Source organism: Eucyclogobius newberryi, unplaced genomic scaffold (genome assembly GCF_026437365.1).
Source record: "Eucyclogobius newberryi isolate DKJ021-1_F unplaced genomic scaffold, fEucNew1.0.hap1 SCAF_11, whole genome shotgun sequence".
Classification (NCBI taxonomy): domain Eukaryota; kingdom Metazoa; phylum Chordata; class Actinopteri; order Gobiiformes; family Gobiidae; genus Eucyclogobius; species Eucyclogobius newberryi.
This window is the reverse complement of record NW_027315735.1, coordinates 15,022,290-15,039,750: the sequence shown is the minus strand read 5'-3', so window position 1 is coordinate 15,039,750 and position 17,461 is coordinate 15,022,290. Positions and strand designations below refer to the sequence as shown.

Below are 17,461 nucleotides of genomic sequence, written 5' to 3'. Positions count from 1 at the left end.
CTAAGTAAACCGTAGAAAAGATTGACTGTTTATAAAATGAAAGTGGTCCAATTAAATGCAAATGGAACCTCTCCACCTCTCTCTTTTGTCACAGATTGGATAATATGCACTGGACAGAGCCTCAACCTCCCCTTATGGAAATACAATCATCAAGATGGAGACCTGCTTTATGACTTACATTTCTGTTAATAATTTGAACAAAATTGAATGCTTGAAGTGTCAATAAACCAATACCATTGCCAATTCATGCCAATGTAAAATCCCCCAAACAGGAAAGTGTAAGTCACAAAGCAAGCTGTACTTGACCAGGGCACAACCGCTCCTACACAGACCTATCAGGTTACAGAGAAATGGCCAATGTGTCACGATAATCACTTTGCAAACCAGGTTCAGACTTTCCTCAATCTCAGAGCAATTCATTAAACTACTATTCAGCCATATTAAAGTCAGTTTGATCTGTCGTATTCTGGATAATGGCACCGACCACTACAATGCAACGATTTGTGCTGAACTGTCGAATAGATGAGACTTTTACATGTGTAAAAGGTGTTTATTCCATGCCATAGAGGCAGCTGTTACAGACTAAATGTTCCATATTCTGCACCATGTGTAAGAGTAAGTATCAAACAAGATCTCTGCAATGACATCCACTAAAAACAACTCTTTTCATATAATGCAATAGTTGCGAGATATTGGGTCAGAATTTGTTGAGGGTCTGAAGCTTGGTAAGTGCAAAGTGTTTAACGATACACAAAAATGAAAGAAAAGTGAGACACTGTTTGCATCAGGCACTGAAAATAACTAGACAAAGGAGTAAGAGCTGGAGGGGAAAAACCTATTGTTGAATCCCTGGTTTGTGCTTGTCCATGGCATGGCCCATACAATGTTGGGCAACCATTAAGGGGCGAGGATAGGGGGCTTCATTTGCTTAGCAAAGGCAGAGCTTCAGTAAGGGGTTAGTAAGGGAGGGTCATTCACGGATGGCCAAGGCTTTTAAATGGTTGTTACCTGGAGCTGTTAAAAAACGACAACAAAGAAAACAAAATCAAACAGAACATTAGAAAGGAAACAAAAAGTACAGCAGCGCAGTGATATTCAACCATTTCTTTAACAGACACACACATCAAAACACATCTAAGCATTTCTCAGTTAAAGGGAATGTAAGCATTCCCTCATTGCCACATATTTCACTTGTAATGTGAAACGTAGTTCAACTGAGGCAACAGAAATTAACAGAACGCATACCAGCATTTAGGTAACTTAAGATCGGACAGAAAATAAGCTTATATGGAACAAGTGAAACAAAATATGTGGAAATAGATGCAGCATGTGCTCTGGGACTCTTACAGTTGAGATCCATGTACCAGGCATCATTGCCATACTGGTACTTCCAGATGGTCTGGCCAATGGAGCAGACCAGAGAGATGGCCAGCAGGCAGCCGAACAGCACCAGGATCTGAAAGTTGGTAATTCGCTCCACGTTGGAAAGCTTCAGAGGTGGGCGGGTGGAATTCTGGGAACACGTACAGAAACAGGCTTAGTTATTCATACAATTACAGTTGCAGTTTGTGTTCATTTAGACTGTACCTGCATTAGTTTAGTATCGTGCCCTGTGTACACGACCACTCCATGGACCCACTGCGTGTTCCTCAGCTGGGCGCCCCTCAGTAAAATCTGGTCCGGCCCCAGGGGCATAGTGCTGCATTTAGACGCCAGAGTCAGCCACGCAAAAGCACACGGGCAAAACAAGCATCCTCTTCCTCACTTACAGTATCAATGTGCCATGAAATATCACAGCTCGTCACAAAACTAACGGTCATTTAAATCTGATCACTAACAATGCAATCCAGAAATCTTCACATCGAGGCAAGCGAAGGTTTTCTAAGTTTAATTGTCTATAAATTGGAGAATGTTAGACTCATTTCCCACAATAGTTACCGTCAAATGTAGCACACGGGTCATGAGGAAAGCTTTTTTGGAGTTGTACCTGTGACCGTCCAGTCTGATGTTGCCCACGAACTCGTACAAATGGCGGTTTGGACTTTCGCACTCCATTCGACCAGAGAGACGCATGAGGTTGTCAATGTCCATTATTTCGGAGGTCACCTGGAGGCCCTGTGAACGAAATGATAGTGCCATTATGTATTCGTTGGAGGGTTTGTTAATATCTTTGAATGCGTCACGGTCATCATATACCTGTCTGATTTTGAGGTTGGTCTCCCCATCCAAGTTGGAGGTTTCAATGTAGCACATACCTTGTGGTTCACTGTTGGGATAAAGAGGAGGCACGTGCTTGCAGCTGATATACTGAAGAAATGGTGCAACTAGAATGTATGTATGAAATCAAAATGAAGTATAATACAGTTTTACTAATCTAATATGTAGTAACTGAAGTATATGTTATTTATGTTTAGCCAAGTCTGAACATACGACAAACAAAGATGCTATATTCTCAAACTGTGGTCATAAAAAGCGGCAGTATTTGAAGGTACTTTTCTGATGGAGGGCCGTATCTGCCTTTTTCCATGGACATGTTATTGCTTTGCCACCAGGCCAAGTTACAAGGCAGATCTGTGGAGAAGCGAGCCGGCTTGCAGTATGAATTTTGTTTTTTCAAGCTTTGGAAGTTTGTTCACTTACACTGGCTACGTATCCATGCAGACCAAAAATCTCTTGAGTTTTGCAGTCTGCTTGTCATTTAAATAACCTGAAAGGTTCAGAAATCTGGTAATAATCAGATGTTGCAGTGCACGTGAACATAGCCAGTTACTCCTGATGTTCACCTGATGTTTCGGATGATCAGCGTTCTCTTGTACATTTAAACAAACACCAAAAACCTGATCCAATTATTGGGTTATCTGATCATTCTAGTTATCTAATTCATTGATTTTTTGCAACATATCCCATTTAATAAATTGTATAACTGCAAGATAGATATGTTTAATGCAATACTGTGGAATATTACAGACAAAGCTCCACCAGAAAAGTTACATAGTGCACCTTTGTGAAAAAATGCATTTGATATAGCATCTTTGTTTGTTCTAACTTCTGATTTGAACGTGGAAGAGAAACCACGAGTGAATGGACACGTCACATGGGCTGATGAGGAGCCAGGCCGAGAACGACTAAGCAGGCAGACAAATGGGTCGCTTACTAAACGTGGGCACAGTCACAGAGAGAGCTGAGCAAGCCAATGTTAAGGTGAGCTGAGTTGTTGGTTAGTTTCTCTTTTAAACTTGTGATTTATGTGTACAGAAAGCTGGCCCAAACACACAGGTGGGTAAAGAAAAACACGGCGTAGCGATTTTGACATTAAGCCCAACCACAATCAATAAGACATTTACACTCTGCTGTTAAGAGCTGGGCCGTGTTTTAAAAAGCAACAGTTCACTCTGCTCTGGTGTCTAGTATAAACTAAAATGGCTTCATCTTGCATCGGGATTACATGCAAAAGTGTCACACGTTTCATTCAAAGTCAAAGCCGTGCAAAAAGCAAAACGATGGAAAATGTGTATAAAACAAAATTTGCCGTTCCCGACAAGCTATATTTGAAACATTATTATTCACAAAGTATTAGCTGCACACATAACAAATAATACATGGGTCAAATGATACTGTGTGTGCGGTCCCACTGGGTCCACAGCCCCTAATCTCTCCCACGGCTGTTTGGTTGGTAAAACTGGTTGATTTTCTGACCTGGACGACAGTATGACGAGGTCAGCCGGGAGGTGATCCCCATTTGCAGCTCTGACTACTTCACCAACAGCCACCTGATATTACCAAAGCACACACCAGCAGGGGGCGAGAGAGAGGACGTGTGGCAGTTGTTCACATGAGGGGCAGGAAGAGGAGGATGAGAAATAAAGGAGGGACACAGACAAACAAACAGCAAACACAAAAAGGGAGAGAGTTTCAGTCATTGGGAGATGATTTGGCAAACCATTTCGGGGTGAGATGGTTTGTGATAAGGTGAAGAAGAGCATAAATGCAGACATGATTGGTACTCTGGTCAGAACATTGCACTAAAGCCCGCTTAGAGAAGTGATGGTTGGTTTAAGCCATAGGTAAAATCCAAACATGAATCTAACCAGCACTTCTCTAGTGAGAGCTGAGAGAGCAAGAGGGAGAGGAGGTCCTGTTTGTCAGGCAGCGCGGTGGACGCCTATACCTGGTAGACAAAATCGCAGCATCCGCAGGAACAAAATCACTGCCATTTACTTTAATAATATCGCCCACTTCAACCTGTGAAAATAAACTGGTTACAAAGTGGATAACTGGGAAAAGTGAATCTGGGCTGTCACTATTTGGTTATATATTTAAGGAAATAATACATCGCTGTAAACAAACAACGAGTAGCTTGAAAGCAGATATGTACAACTAAACAATTTAGTAAGCTGGAACAGGGGGAAAAAAGAGTAACTGCTTTCATAAAATGCATGACGACATTTTAAACTTTTACATATTGACCACAGACTATATTCATTCTATATACTTTATGAGGTTGTACATGAAGTTTGTTTGGAATGAGATATAAAGAGGAATTACACGTTCCATCCGTCTGTCCCATCTATAAAATTGAAAAGTGAAAAATGGTTCTCATTATGAGCGATGGAAGAATTTGCCCTTTGTCCTGCATCACGACCTTCTAATGACCAGCCACATGGAAACGCCGGCTTAATTAGGAGCTCCATATACGGAATCATTGTTTTGGAGTGTATTTCTATCTGCTCCGAGCGCACAAGGTTTCTTTGTCTGCAAACAACGCGGCGGACGGTGAAGCTGCTCCGTGCGCAATACCTTTTTCATATTTTTGTGTAGCCCGGGTTATAATATAATGTCTTAACGGCCTGGCAGAGAATAATACATACCTTTTCCCAGTGCACAATCTCCCAGGCACCATTTCTCAACACTGTGATGAGTAATGAGAGGAATGTGGCAGTGAGTCAGACGAACAGTGGCAAAACAAGGAGCCGAAAAAGAAAGAAAAAAACAGTTATTACAAGATTTGAACAAAAAAGCATTTCCTTATGAAGTCTGATTTAGATGATAATATTACCGACCTTGACATTCCTTTCTGTTCACTACACCGTCAGCATTATGACGTTTCTGAAAAGACAAAAAGTGTAGACGGGTTAGAACCTCACAGTTTGGAGAAAGCGTGGCAGATCAAAGCGGATTTGTTTGCTGCTGGCATGGTTTTGTGGCCTTTTGGACTAATGGGAAAGAGAATTGAAGTGGGCTGGTGAGTGGCAATACTTATTCTTCACACCTTTGCACGGTCTGGACAGGGTTTAGACCATTATCACATAATAGTCTCCCTGTGCAGTGCGGCAGCAGCTCAGGACAACACTGAACGGATGCTAAAACCCACGGCCATTATACAACTATTTGGGATAGGAAAGCTCAGTCAGTCCTGTTTATAAAGACCCTTTTAACACGTGCAAACAAAAACATTCTCAGTTCCGGAATGGAGGCAACTGGAGGCAAAAGTGAAGTGGAACATGATGTGATTTCAATGGAGAAACTTGGATTATCACCAGGATATTACAAACATAAGGTGGTTCAGTCAAATGAAAATCAGAGCCTGGTTTAAAACACATTTACTATTGTGTTTTACAATATTTGTTTATTTAATAGTATATTATGAAAAATACTTCCAGAAAATGTTTTTGGTTTTGCTTGAAAAATATTACAATCGTTTTTCATTTAATCTACAGATATAGTGCATACTTTACTTTACAAATTGTACTTTCTGTCAAGCTCAAATACAATTGAGGCTAGAAATCCTTCCCATGAGGCAAGGCAAGGCAAGTTTATTTGTAGAGCTAATAAAAACTAAATAACTAAACTAAATAAAATCACAAACAAAAGAGAAGAGTGCAAAGAAAAAATTGTTTCAGTCATATGCGCAGCTAAACAAAACTGTTTTTAGCTTAGATTTGAACATTGTCAGAGTAGAACCTGTCTCACATCTTCAGGAAGACTGTTCCAGATTTTAGCTGCATAAAACTGAAACGCAGATTCCCCATGTTTTGTCCTGACTCTGGGCACCAGCAGGAGGCCGGTCCCTGAGGTCCTCAGAGTCCGAGATGGTTCATATGGCACTAACATATCCAAGATGTACTTTGGTGCTAGGCCATGGAGAGACTTGTACACAAGCAGAGCTGCTTTAAAGTCTATTCTCTGAGCCACAGGGAGCCAGTGCAGAGACCTGAGAACAGGACTAATGTGATCATACTTCCTGGTTCTGGTCAGGACCCGAGCAGCAGCGTTCTGGATGTACTGCAGCTGTTTTACAGCTCGTTTGGAGAGACCAGTGAGCAGGCCGTTACAGTGGTCTAATCTACTACTTACTATGAGTAATAGAGAAGCAAACTAACTGGCATTTGTACTGGGGAAATTCAGAATTGTTACTTATTTTTTTATTATAAACCCTTAAAATCATTAGTATTTTAAACTGATGTCATGTTAATCATTGGAAGTGTATTATTGTCTACTTCACAGGAATGTTGAATATTTTCTAGACATAAAAGGATCTACAGTAAGGATAGTGGTTATTAGGAATATAAATAACATTGTTCTAAATTTGTTATAATTAGGTGAGATTACCAACATCTGCATCTACAATGACAAAACTATCCTTCAAAAAAGTAAAATTAACATTGTATCTGTACCATTTGTAAGCGGTTTAGTTTCTTCCTTTTCACTTCCCATAACAGCCTACATTGGAATTATGATTGAGAATTCTAGCAGAAAGTTACCAGAATAAAACAAAAAAAACAATGATAATTCGTCATCTCATCTATCCGTGTCAACCAATTCCATTCACCACACTAAAACCTCTATACATTGGGGTAGAAGCAGTTTTTCTCTCCTTTCATCCTTGTACCCTTCTGTGATTGGCTCTCCCTCGTGTCCCGGTGGACTTGGTGAATGGGAGAGGTAACTGTATTTAGATGATGTGTGTAATCACAGTGCAGCAGCAGAGCTTACAGCAAGAATAAACACTGCAGTATCAGACCTCTGTAGAGTTCAACAGACAAAATAAAAGATAAAAAGAGGTGAGGCATCAGCAATACGGTTTTGATCAACATATTTATACACTTACATGACTTATATAGACTAAACTGAATGCAATAAAAGGCAGCTGTGTGGTTAGTGGGTTGCCTGACCAGCCAGTCCCCCCCAAAGTTCAAAAGCGAGCAAAAACAAATGCTCCTAACTTGGAATGGTCCAAACACAGCTGCTAATTTGCTTTTTTTGTGTGCAGACAAAAGCGGATCATGCCTTCTCTGATTGGTTAATCTGCCTCTCAATCACGCCCATTGAGAATCCAATTATGTATAAAAGCTGCTAACTCTGTAGTTTAGACTTCTACAAACATTATTTTAAAGTTCTCAGTCTTCTTTTAGACGTTAATGCTCCAGGGCGGGTTTAAAATGTGCACTTTGAACAGAATCCTATTAAATTAAATTAATCGCAAATCTAACCACAATCGCAATGTTTGTCAGAAAATGTGTAATAAGATATACATTACTGCAGTTTTGTGTAGTCGGCCCTAAACTTTGAACACACCTTCAGTTCATGCATTTAAGTCTCATTTAAAAACGCACTTTTGCGATTGATATTTTACATTGTTTTTTATTTGATTTTTACCTATTTATTAATGTATTATTATTGTTTTTCTGTTATTTACTTGAGCTTGTTTTGAACGCAGCATTTTGGAGACTTTGTCCTGGTAAAATGTGCTGCACAAATGAAGTTGGATCGGATCGCTTTCACTGTCTGCTGCAGTGCGATGGGAGGCAACAAGGTGAGCTGGCGCAGAGTGTGTCCATAGTGCATGATTCATGAAGTTGGGGTCGATCATGCCCTGTCAGGTCAACTCGTGAGGGACAGAACACTACGGAGACCAGACGTGTGCGCTGCTGGTGACCTTCATCCGCACACACAGTCATCTCCGCTCACTCTCAATGTTTTTCACCACAGTTCAAGAGGAAAAAGTGCTGCGCTGTCCCCTTCACGAGGAGGTAGCAGCTAATAGTATAGAGTAACTGCCCACTGGGAACCGCACGGGAGGATCGCATTGCAGGGTCACCGCAATACTGTAGCATGCTACGTTCTATAACCAACGTCACAATGGCCTGAGCGAGTTTACTGATGCATGAAGAGGGAAGAGGTGTAATCGAGGTCTTTTCGTACTGTCTTTTTCGTGATTAAATATATAAAACGGAACAGAAAAACAGAACATGACCAGAGAAAAAACAGGAACACAAAAAAACATCATGCAAAGTCTGTCAAATGTGTTTTTTTCCCCCCATTTTACACATGTGAAATATAATGTTGGTCGAGTTTGTGTCAATCATTTCTTTTTTTATGATGGCCTTTTTCTCTATTGCCAAACGCATGTTCCAAAGGTATCCATTTCTTGTCCGTGGCAGGAGTTTTGAGGCCCAAATATTGTATGCCAAAAATAGTCAGCGGTGCTTTGTTAATCTCAGTCCAATATTTAAGTACAATACAGCCCTAAAACACATGATAATGATGGACCACCTGCCAAACACAACATGTCCATCAACCAGTATTTCCCTGTGAATAGCCCACACTTTGACATGGCGTTTAAAAAAAATACAGTAAGGCATTTTTCCGACAGAACTCTTTCCAGACATGTGATTTTGTTCTTCCAAACAACGAATCAGCTATACTGTTTACAAGTTCCAGCCATCTGTTCATAATTTCTGGGCCCACACAGTTGTTTTACGTAATTTGACTGAAGAGCTGTTGCGCATTAGGTGTTCACTGTTTTTTTTATGTTCCAGAAGTGCCAGTGAAGCCTCAGCTGTGACCTCGAATGGCCACGTTTGTGTTTGGTTGTTCGTCTGGATGTTGGGAGATCTCCTGCTGAGCCCTTGTAAGCATCACTTCCTCTCTGCCCCACAGGGAACACATCAGAATGTTTTGTGAAGAGAAAATAAAATCCAACTCGATCCGATCTCCGCGAGGGGGACGCGCTTTTCCGTTGTTAATGAAAGAAACATGTGGTGTGTTTATGAACAAACTCAAACAATACAAACGAGTCGCTACGACAGAGGATGGGAAATGAATGGAAAACGAAAACAAGATTGTGACCAAATTCATCCAAGGAGCAAAATGCTAATGAGGATGATGACCTTATGCTAATTTGCTGTTGAAAGTTTGTAGATTGTCCATTTATTTCAGCTGAGTCTGTGTTTTTAAATGAAGGTTCGGTATCCGTGGCTTGATTACACGCCACAGTAATGCTTTTCTTTGCGACAAAATAACACCCGAATGAATAAAACGGTTATCGCATTAGTGGTGGTGCTGAGAAGTTAATCGAGGATGGATTTAATACAGATACAACACCAAAAAACTGATTTTCTTACCAGATCTTCAATGATCTCTTTGACAGCTGCCACCACAAGGATGAAGAGGAGGGGAACCAGTGTCGTCCAGCGCCCAGTGGGAGAGACATCTGGAATTTGCTGAAACAAAGGACAACAAAACATTCTTAGAAACAGTGTATATGGTTCATCTGCAGCTTTTTTCCTGTTAGTTTGCTTGTTATACTGTATAATAGAATACAGAGGTCCAAACATGGGTCAATTAGATTCAAATAGAAGAAAAAATGCTTAGTTTAACAATATTCTACACCTCCTTGCAGTGATTACTCTTGATTTCATGTGGAATAAGGGTTTCTTATATTATAATAAAAGTACATGACAAAGACGTGTGGCATTAATAAGTCCGAGCCAATGAATCGCTACTGCTTCCCCGGCTACTGTAACTCACTATCTTGGAAAAGGGAGAAAATGGAGCTCTCGTCTGGCTCATCTGCATGGATGTTTTATTCAAGGTCGCAGCATCGACGGGGCAGGTAATGAAGATTCACACTGGCTGCTGTTCAAAGACCCAACTTCAAGGTCACTGGAGCGGGTTTCCATTCTGCAACCTTTCATTAACATGGACTAGTCTGTCAGCAGCGCCGCTTGAGAGGGCAGGACATCTCAGACTACTTCCTTTGCTTTATTGACCACTTATAAAAGGCAAAGTGACTTAAGTCTTAAGTGACTTTCGGCCCTTTTTTGGGAGGATTTAAACAATATTTGTCTTCTAAATTCACCTGAAATTCACAAGTAAAATAAATATTGGTGCAGTAACATGTTTATCTCTGGAAATGTTATTCCTTTGCCTGTAATGTTCAAGAGATGGCATTATATTTCTCCATCTCCAGGCCAAGTTACAGTTCTGATCCATGGAGAGGGACCATATTCACAGTACAGTAAATTTACCGGTTTTCAATTATTACCTGTATTTTTGAGCAATAAAATGTGAAATTGAATTGAGAGATGGATAAAAGTTGAATGCCTTTCTGTGGAACACTCAAAGCAAAGCAAATGCACCTTCATGGAGAACCCTGCACTAGAGATAAGAGCTACATTAAAAAATATATATATTATGTAAATTGTTGTTTAGGAGTTAATTGGCAAATCAAGTACATCGTTTATAATAAGAAAATGCATTTTAAGAAGGCTGATAAAAGAGCTAATTGAACATTTAAATTAAAAAAAAAATGCACTTTGATCTTGCCAATAAATATATAAGATAATATTTCTGCACTTTGTGGTCGGTTTTATAGTCTATTTACTGTTTTCATGCACATTTTAGTACAATTTTGATTGACAGTTGTAATATCTAACTGTCTAAATATCAGCTTGGAAACAGGCCAATATTTTTTGGCATTGCATTAAGACCAACTGAGGACAGCTACCATTTTATCAAGTAAATTCATTTTCAAATATATAAAAAAGAACATTAAATGATTTTTATTTCAAAATTGTAACAACATATTTAATACTATAATATAATACTAATACTTCAAGGACAGGGAACAGTGATCTTCTAATGTAGCTCATAACATATAGCGGTTTATAGCTACAGGCAAATGTGGTTTTATTTAGTGGCACACATAGTATTACATGTATTATTCATTAACAGGCGCAGATATGAAAGGAAGCCATTGCACACGTGTATGAAATTACAGCCATGACCTTTAGGAAGAGGGTGTCTTGGCCAGAACAAACACACCGGTCACGGAGCAAAAACTACGGCCAGGGAGAAGTGTGATTTAGCGCTAATGAGGTACTAAATCTATATATCGGCTACACTTCCAGCACTCTGGTTTGTAAGCAAGACAGACAGACCAAGATGGCAGCGGCGATACATCTTACCTGCAAGAGTGCAATGAAGAGGAAGAAGGAATTGGCCGCTCTCCGGAACTGAGAGTAGAGGAACCGCGGGAGGAAGGTGAGGACGTTATATTTGGCAGTGCTGCAGTCGGCATCACGCAGCAGCAGTGTCAATAACAGCAGAGGGCAAAAGGGAGAGAAAATGGAAAGAAATTGTACAGTTTAACATAAGGGATGATAAAGAACATTGTTTGATGTACAATTATACAGGGAATAGTGAGATATGTTTCCAAAAATGGTAAGGTTATTTGTGTAAATTAAAATTCTGTATTTCAAAAGTCAAACAGTTATTTATGCATTTATAACATGCATTTTAAAAAGATGTTTATCAGTGTTCTTGCCTTGAACTTGAATTTCACAAAAAAGTCTGTAATAAGTCTGTAAATAAAATGAAAAAACTATAATGGGATTCATATTTTTTTTGAGTATTTGTCCGATAAAACCTCAAAATCCAGATTTTTGCAATCATCAAAAATGCCAAGTTTCCATCATAAGCTCTTTTATAATAAACAGATTATTTTAAACCTGTCAAACCAGGCTCTGGATTTTTCACATGTTGTAATAATCTGTGGTTTACCCCACTTTCTCCATACAATACACTTTATGTTCCACTTCAGTTCAACCTCCTTTCAAAAATTATGAATGTATTCGTTTTCAAACTTTTACAGTCTTGTACAGTCATTTTGATGGCTTTGTTTTCCATCTTGACAGACCCATTTCTTTATGAAACAATGAAATGCACTGAACACAAAGTTACATTAATACAACAGCATTTTAACAAGACAATTTATAAGAATAAATTGAGTCATTAAAAACAACAACAACAAGGCCATAGTATTAGGTCCAAGTACAGAGGTAGGAGAGTCATTATGTGCTCTGATGACTACAGCAGACCAGAGCTAAGGGTTATAAAGAAGGTGGAGCAGGCAGACATGAGCGTTCTGCTGCGGTGGGCCTATGGGCTGGTGGGCCTATGGGCTGGTGGGCCTATGGGCTGGTGGGCTGGTGGGCTCATGAGCTGCTGGTGCTGGTTTCATGCTGGAGCAGGTGGAGCCCTCTGGAGCCTGAGGATCAGACCTCCAGCATTCTGGTTTACGGCTGTGTTAAAGGTCCAGTCAGAACAGCCACTTTGGAGGATGATATATGCCATGATATATGCTCTGCCACTGGCCATACTTTGCTTACTCACCCGTGCACAAACCAGGCACACATACACAATGAGGCTGCAGCCAGCGCATCATGAAAGGACAGCATATGGATCTTACAATGGAGAGCCAGGGAAAGTAAACAAGGATTTTAAAATGGTGGACCAGGTAAAGTAAACACCAAACGAGGGCTGTGTGTTGAGTCTACATGTCTAATTTCGAGGAGATAGTCAGGACACATTCAAGGCTTTTCAGTTGAATGCAGCTTTTTTTTTTTTTTTTTTTTTTTTTTTTTTTTATAATACATAGCACTTTTTAGGACAGTCAAAGACAATTTGTTCAAACACACACCTATCATCTGTCTGAGTGAGAGACAGGAGAGACGGGTGGATTTAAACACAGACACTGCAGGTGGAGAGGAAATTATCTCAAATTTCAATATATACACCATAAACTTGAAACTTCATGTGTAGTTTGCTAACATAAATGTAGGAATATAATGCATGTTTTTCATCATGTAATGTTTTCATATATAAATAAGGCATTTTTTTGTGTAAAAATGGCCAAAATGTGTGGGACCTCAGAATCTGAAACATTTATAAAGAGCTGGGTTTTAACTTCTTGCTTCATTTTGTTGACATATCAAATACAAAAAAGCATTAGTATAAAACTGACTTGTACTGTCGCAATGGAATCAATATAATCTTAAAATGATTAAATTAAATAAAACATATTTACATGCGGACCGGACAATGTTGTAGTTTCCAGGCAAAACTTTCTCTTTAGAGCAAAATGACCAAAAAAAACAAAAACACTGATGAAAAAACACCTTTGCCTGCCGTGTCTCGCCTTAATGAAGCATGAAAAGATTCTGTATGAACTGCGATTAAACTGAAATGGTGATCTTGGCTCTAAAAAGGCGTGACAGGATTTTTTTTTTTTTTTAGCCATCTACACCCACCAATCTAATGTGTGAATGTTCTGCTCATTCTGCGACGTCTATGGTACAGTGAAGAAAATAATAATGATAAAACATCACTGTAAGTACAAGACCTGTCTCGTCTTAACATGACAATGTTACACTGGACGGACAGAAAAAAGACAAGTAAAGCAGTACTACTTAGTTTGTATATTGGTAACAAGTTTCAGTGATGGACTTCATAAATTCACCAAACATAAAAGACACTCAGAACGTCTTTATACGTTTGGATTGGGCTGGCAGGTGTGTGTCACGTAACGTATCACGATTGATGCATACTCTAATCAACCTGTCAACATTTGAAAAAAGCTCGGGTTGAAAGGTGAGTGCAAATACACAGAGTTGACATTTCAGATGGATCATATTACAGTAAACAGCACTCCTTTGTACATGTGGGTCCATGACGGATGATAAAGGCTTCTAAATGAAGTACTGTATGTTGTCATGCATCATCCAAAGCAGAGTACAATAACTTGAGCACATTTAGAGCGAAGTAAAAGGTGTGTCCACTGGGTATTCAGCCTGAGCGAGCTAATGCACTGTTACGAGCTTCCCCTGAGAGACAGAAAAGGAAGACTGATCTCCAAATGGCTGATCTGGTCCAAATGTCCTTCCTATGTTTATTACTTGGTTGGATCATAATCTTTCTTCTGATCCATTTTGATTTCCAGCCTCCTCCGATCTGAAGTTGATGGATGCGGTGGGGCATTGTCAGCTCTGGTTGCTACATGACTTCCTCCAGAGATCACCTGACACGCTCCTTAATGGATGATTATAGATCTTACGTTTTATTTCCTGGCAGAAGAATCAGGATCAAGACAGTGTGGAGGAGCAAGACAAGATTTTCGCTTACAACTTCCACTTTGAAGCTTTGGCATTGATTCTTAATGCTTTTCCTTTCCATATTTAAACATAGCCAGTGGTGCTATATTTAAACCACATGTCCGACAGGTGGAGCGCCGTTTCTCTTCATCTCATCTGTTTATTTGTTGGAATGTCCTGATGACGATATTCAGAATCTGTCACTCCAACAGAAATGAGGTTAAACATGTCTTTATACATATTAGTTTGAGGTTTAATTATCAGACAAATTGGACATGTTTGAACGTTTACAACATAACTTTTCATTTTAAATCAGCTCTTTTTGTAGCATTTTTTCCTATAAATTTTACTCATTAGTCAAATTTTGCATATCTTCAAAATAACGTTCACAATATCATCTAAAATTGCATGTATTGTTTATAGCTCACAGCGTATGTGAAATTAAGAGCTCGTTCTACATAGTACTGAGGTTATTTTTGGATTTGTTTCCATAAAATGATCACGGATGTAATTCGGCGCCACAATCATGCCATTATGGAATGGTTTTCACGGGCTCTTGCCAGACTTGTCCAGTAAAGCCATTTATCTGCCTTACAACCATTTCTTGTATAAACAAATATAAAAGCCAAGATGAATCACCCCCAAAGAGGCAGGCCAACTAAGTAATCTAATCGAGTGGGCGAGACTATTCATACTTTGTAGTGCATCTTCAGAAGGGTTGGTGTGTGCCAGCTCGTGGTCGACGGGGATCCAACCACAAAAGGGGATAATCAAATCAGCGAGGCCATCAGCTAACAACTCAGGCTTATGCAACCACCACAATGCAGATGTATGATGCCTTTTACACAGGCTTTGTACCATGTTCCATTTGATGATTTGATAACAACAAACAAAGTACAGGTTCAACATATGTCCATAGAGTAGGTGCACATCAAGATCCTTCTGACTAGGACTGTATTGAAGGGAAATGACACATAGTGCTTAGTGATTTACAAAACTGGTACAAGAGTAGTTAGCAAAAGTAGTATCTAGTACGACACTAGATACTAATATGAGCATCGATTGAGTATTGATACTTAAAAACTATCACATAAACAATACAACATTTGACCTTTCCTTAACAGTTTTAAAATGATCTTGAACTTTATCTGAAGAAAAGACCATATGGTAAGTACTATTTTGTGTTGAAAAGGTCCGTTTGTCATTTTGGCATTGAAATCTGTGTCAAGTAGAGAGTCAATTATTTTGTATATTTTGTAAAATTGAGACAAATTCCATATTTGATCAAACAAAACCAGTCATTCGTATTTCTGCTGACAATTTCAAGTGATAGTGCTGTCTCAGGACACATGAAAACTGGGTAAAAGACTGTCTTTGACACAACATTCAATTTGACTTTAGAACTATGTAGCTTGGGTGTAGAGCTCCGGCGATGGAGATGATCGATGGATACATGTGAGGTGTACTTTTGGCTACAGCAAAAAAGGCAATAACAAAATAATGGATGACCAAGGACCAATGATCAAGGACTGGACTGAAATAACTTTACAACATTTACAATAGGACAGATGCGACCTACACAGGGGCATGACATTTTATTTTCTGGTTTATTCATTGAGCAACTCCATTTCCTTTATTTTGTTATTTACTTGATCTGGTTCTGTTTGTTCAGTTTGTTTGTATTTATACTGGGCACAAAAGAATTTTAAAAAATTTAGCCAGTTTGAGAACTATTTTATTTTACCAGCAATAACTCAACTTTTTTGCACCACAGAGAAAACATAAAGCTGCCCTGCTGCTAGCATCTAATACAGAAAATGCATGTTGTCTGGGCATTTCAAACTCAATGTCAAGTTTGTGTTTTTAATACATCTGTTGAGTTATCACATTATCATTTAATAACATGATGAGTGTTTATAAGTGTCCACTCAGGCCTGTGGAGATTAACCCTGGCGTCCCACATAACACAGTCAGCACTTAACGCCTACATAACTGGAAGAGAGTTCGTGCCACCACTCCATTTGCTGTGGGATTAAAGCTGTTTTCAATTGTGCAATTAATCATCGTTCAATTCTGGGCCGGTCTGCCAAAAAGCCCTATGGCTGAATGAACAATCTGGAAGTCATACATGGCGGCAACAGAATATGAGGGGTTAGTCATATGCCTAAATATGACAGAAAGGACTTTACAGTGCAGGCAGGATGCTAACACTAAATGCTGCCATTAGATTCACTGTTGGTAGGATCCGGTCCCATGCCAGGTGAACAAGTGCACCTGAAAAATGAGGACTAGGGCATTTCGTCTTTGAATTGCAAATGTGCCCAAAACAGATGTCAAGCACACACAAAAGCAGGATTTTCTACAGTTGCCACTCCAACTGCCTCCTGTTCTGTATGAGTATGGGTAATGCAGTAAAAACAAAACACAACTGAACACAATATGAATACAAAGACATTCCCAAGCCTTAAAGGTTTAGAATGTAGGTGAAGTGTAAACATATTGCTGACACAGATAAATACCAGGGATAAAAATCAATCTTCACACAAATGTGGATATTGTGATCAGACAAAGGTTCAACAAAGGTAAATAATTCAGTAGCTTTCTCGTGCACTTGTCTGCACAGGCTAAAGTTTCACATGCAGCAGCAATGCAAACATCAATCAATTTAGATATTGGATAGTCAGACTTAGCAATAACAAACGCAGAAAAATCCTCATTAATGTTTTTTAATTTAATTTAATATGTGTTTTAATTCATTTTAATTTATTCTATTTATTTTACTTTATATTAAACATAAAACATTAAGTATTAATAAAAAATATGAGGAAGCATACTGTCAAAGATTAAAGCATGACATTAAAGATCAAAAAGAAGAGCCAAATTAAAATACAAGGTAAAAAAACCACTGAGCATAAGAATAAGGTTAAGTCTATATGCAAAGTAATCTTTTCCAGGATGTGTGTGAAGTGAGCCAATGTGTTTCTTTAATACTGTTGCATGTGTCACTGTGTAAAAGTGTCAACTGTGTTTCCATAGCTTGTGTCAGTTACTTCGTGTCTCACAAAAGTGTCTCATGTATCACGCGTACAATGTGAGCGGCTGAAACACGGTATGGCTTAATTTAGCCGTTATGCTTGTGACCGTAAAGGTTAACGTACATCTCACAGCAGTGACAAGCAGGTATGTGGGGCCGGGCTCACAAAACATAGATGACCCAGGGGTGAACATTAGCAGTTTTAAATAACAAC

The 17,461-nt window shown here is 39.2% G+C and overlaps 1 protein-coding gene across 10 annotated transcripts in view; it reads right to left on the bottom strand.

Moving 5' to 3' along the window:
* atp8a1 (ATPase phospholipid transporting 8A1) overlaps window positions 1–17,461 on the bottom strand; it is an 89,503-nt gene that overhangs the window by 54,466 nt on the left and 17,576 nt on the right. For 4 of the 10 annotated variants that reach the window (XR_011924682.1, XM_072436052.1, XM_072436050.1 and 1 more), the window contains exons 3-11: window positions 11,250–11,349; window positions 9,405–9,503; window positions 5,061–5,106; window positions 4,869–4,909; window positions 3,697–3,770; window positions 2,197–2,266; window positions 1,988–2,115; window positions 1,588–1,699; window positions 1,342–1,513 (exon numbers count right to left, since the gene is read on the bottom strand). Coding sequence is in view for 9 of the 10 variants with exons in the window: in XM_072436052.1 (XP_072292153.1) it covers window positions 1,342–1,513; window positions 1,588–1,699; window positions 1,988–2,115; window positions 2,197–2,266; window positions 3,697–3,770; window positions 4,869–4,909; window positions 5,061–5,106; window positions 9,405–9,503; window positions 11,250–11,349 (842 nt within the window). In the remaining variant the exon portion in view is untranslated. Of the gene's footprint in view, window positions 1–1,341; window positions 1,514–1,587; window positions 1,700–1,987; window positions 2,116–2,196; window positions 2,267–3,696; window positions 3,771–4,168; window positions 4,243–4,868; window positions 4,910–5,060; window positions 5,107–9,404; window positions 9,504–11,249; window positions 11,350–17,461 lie in introns of those variants that run through there. The other 6 variants (XM_072436054.1, XM_072436058.1, XM_072436053.1 and 3 more) reach the window with 4 other exon arrangements.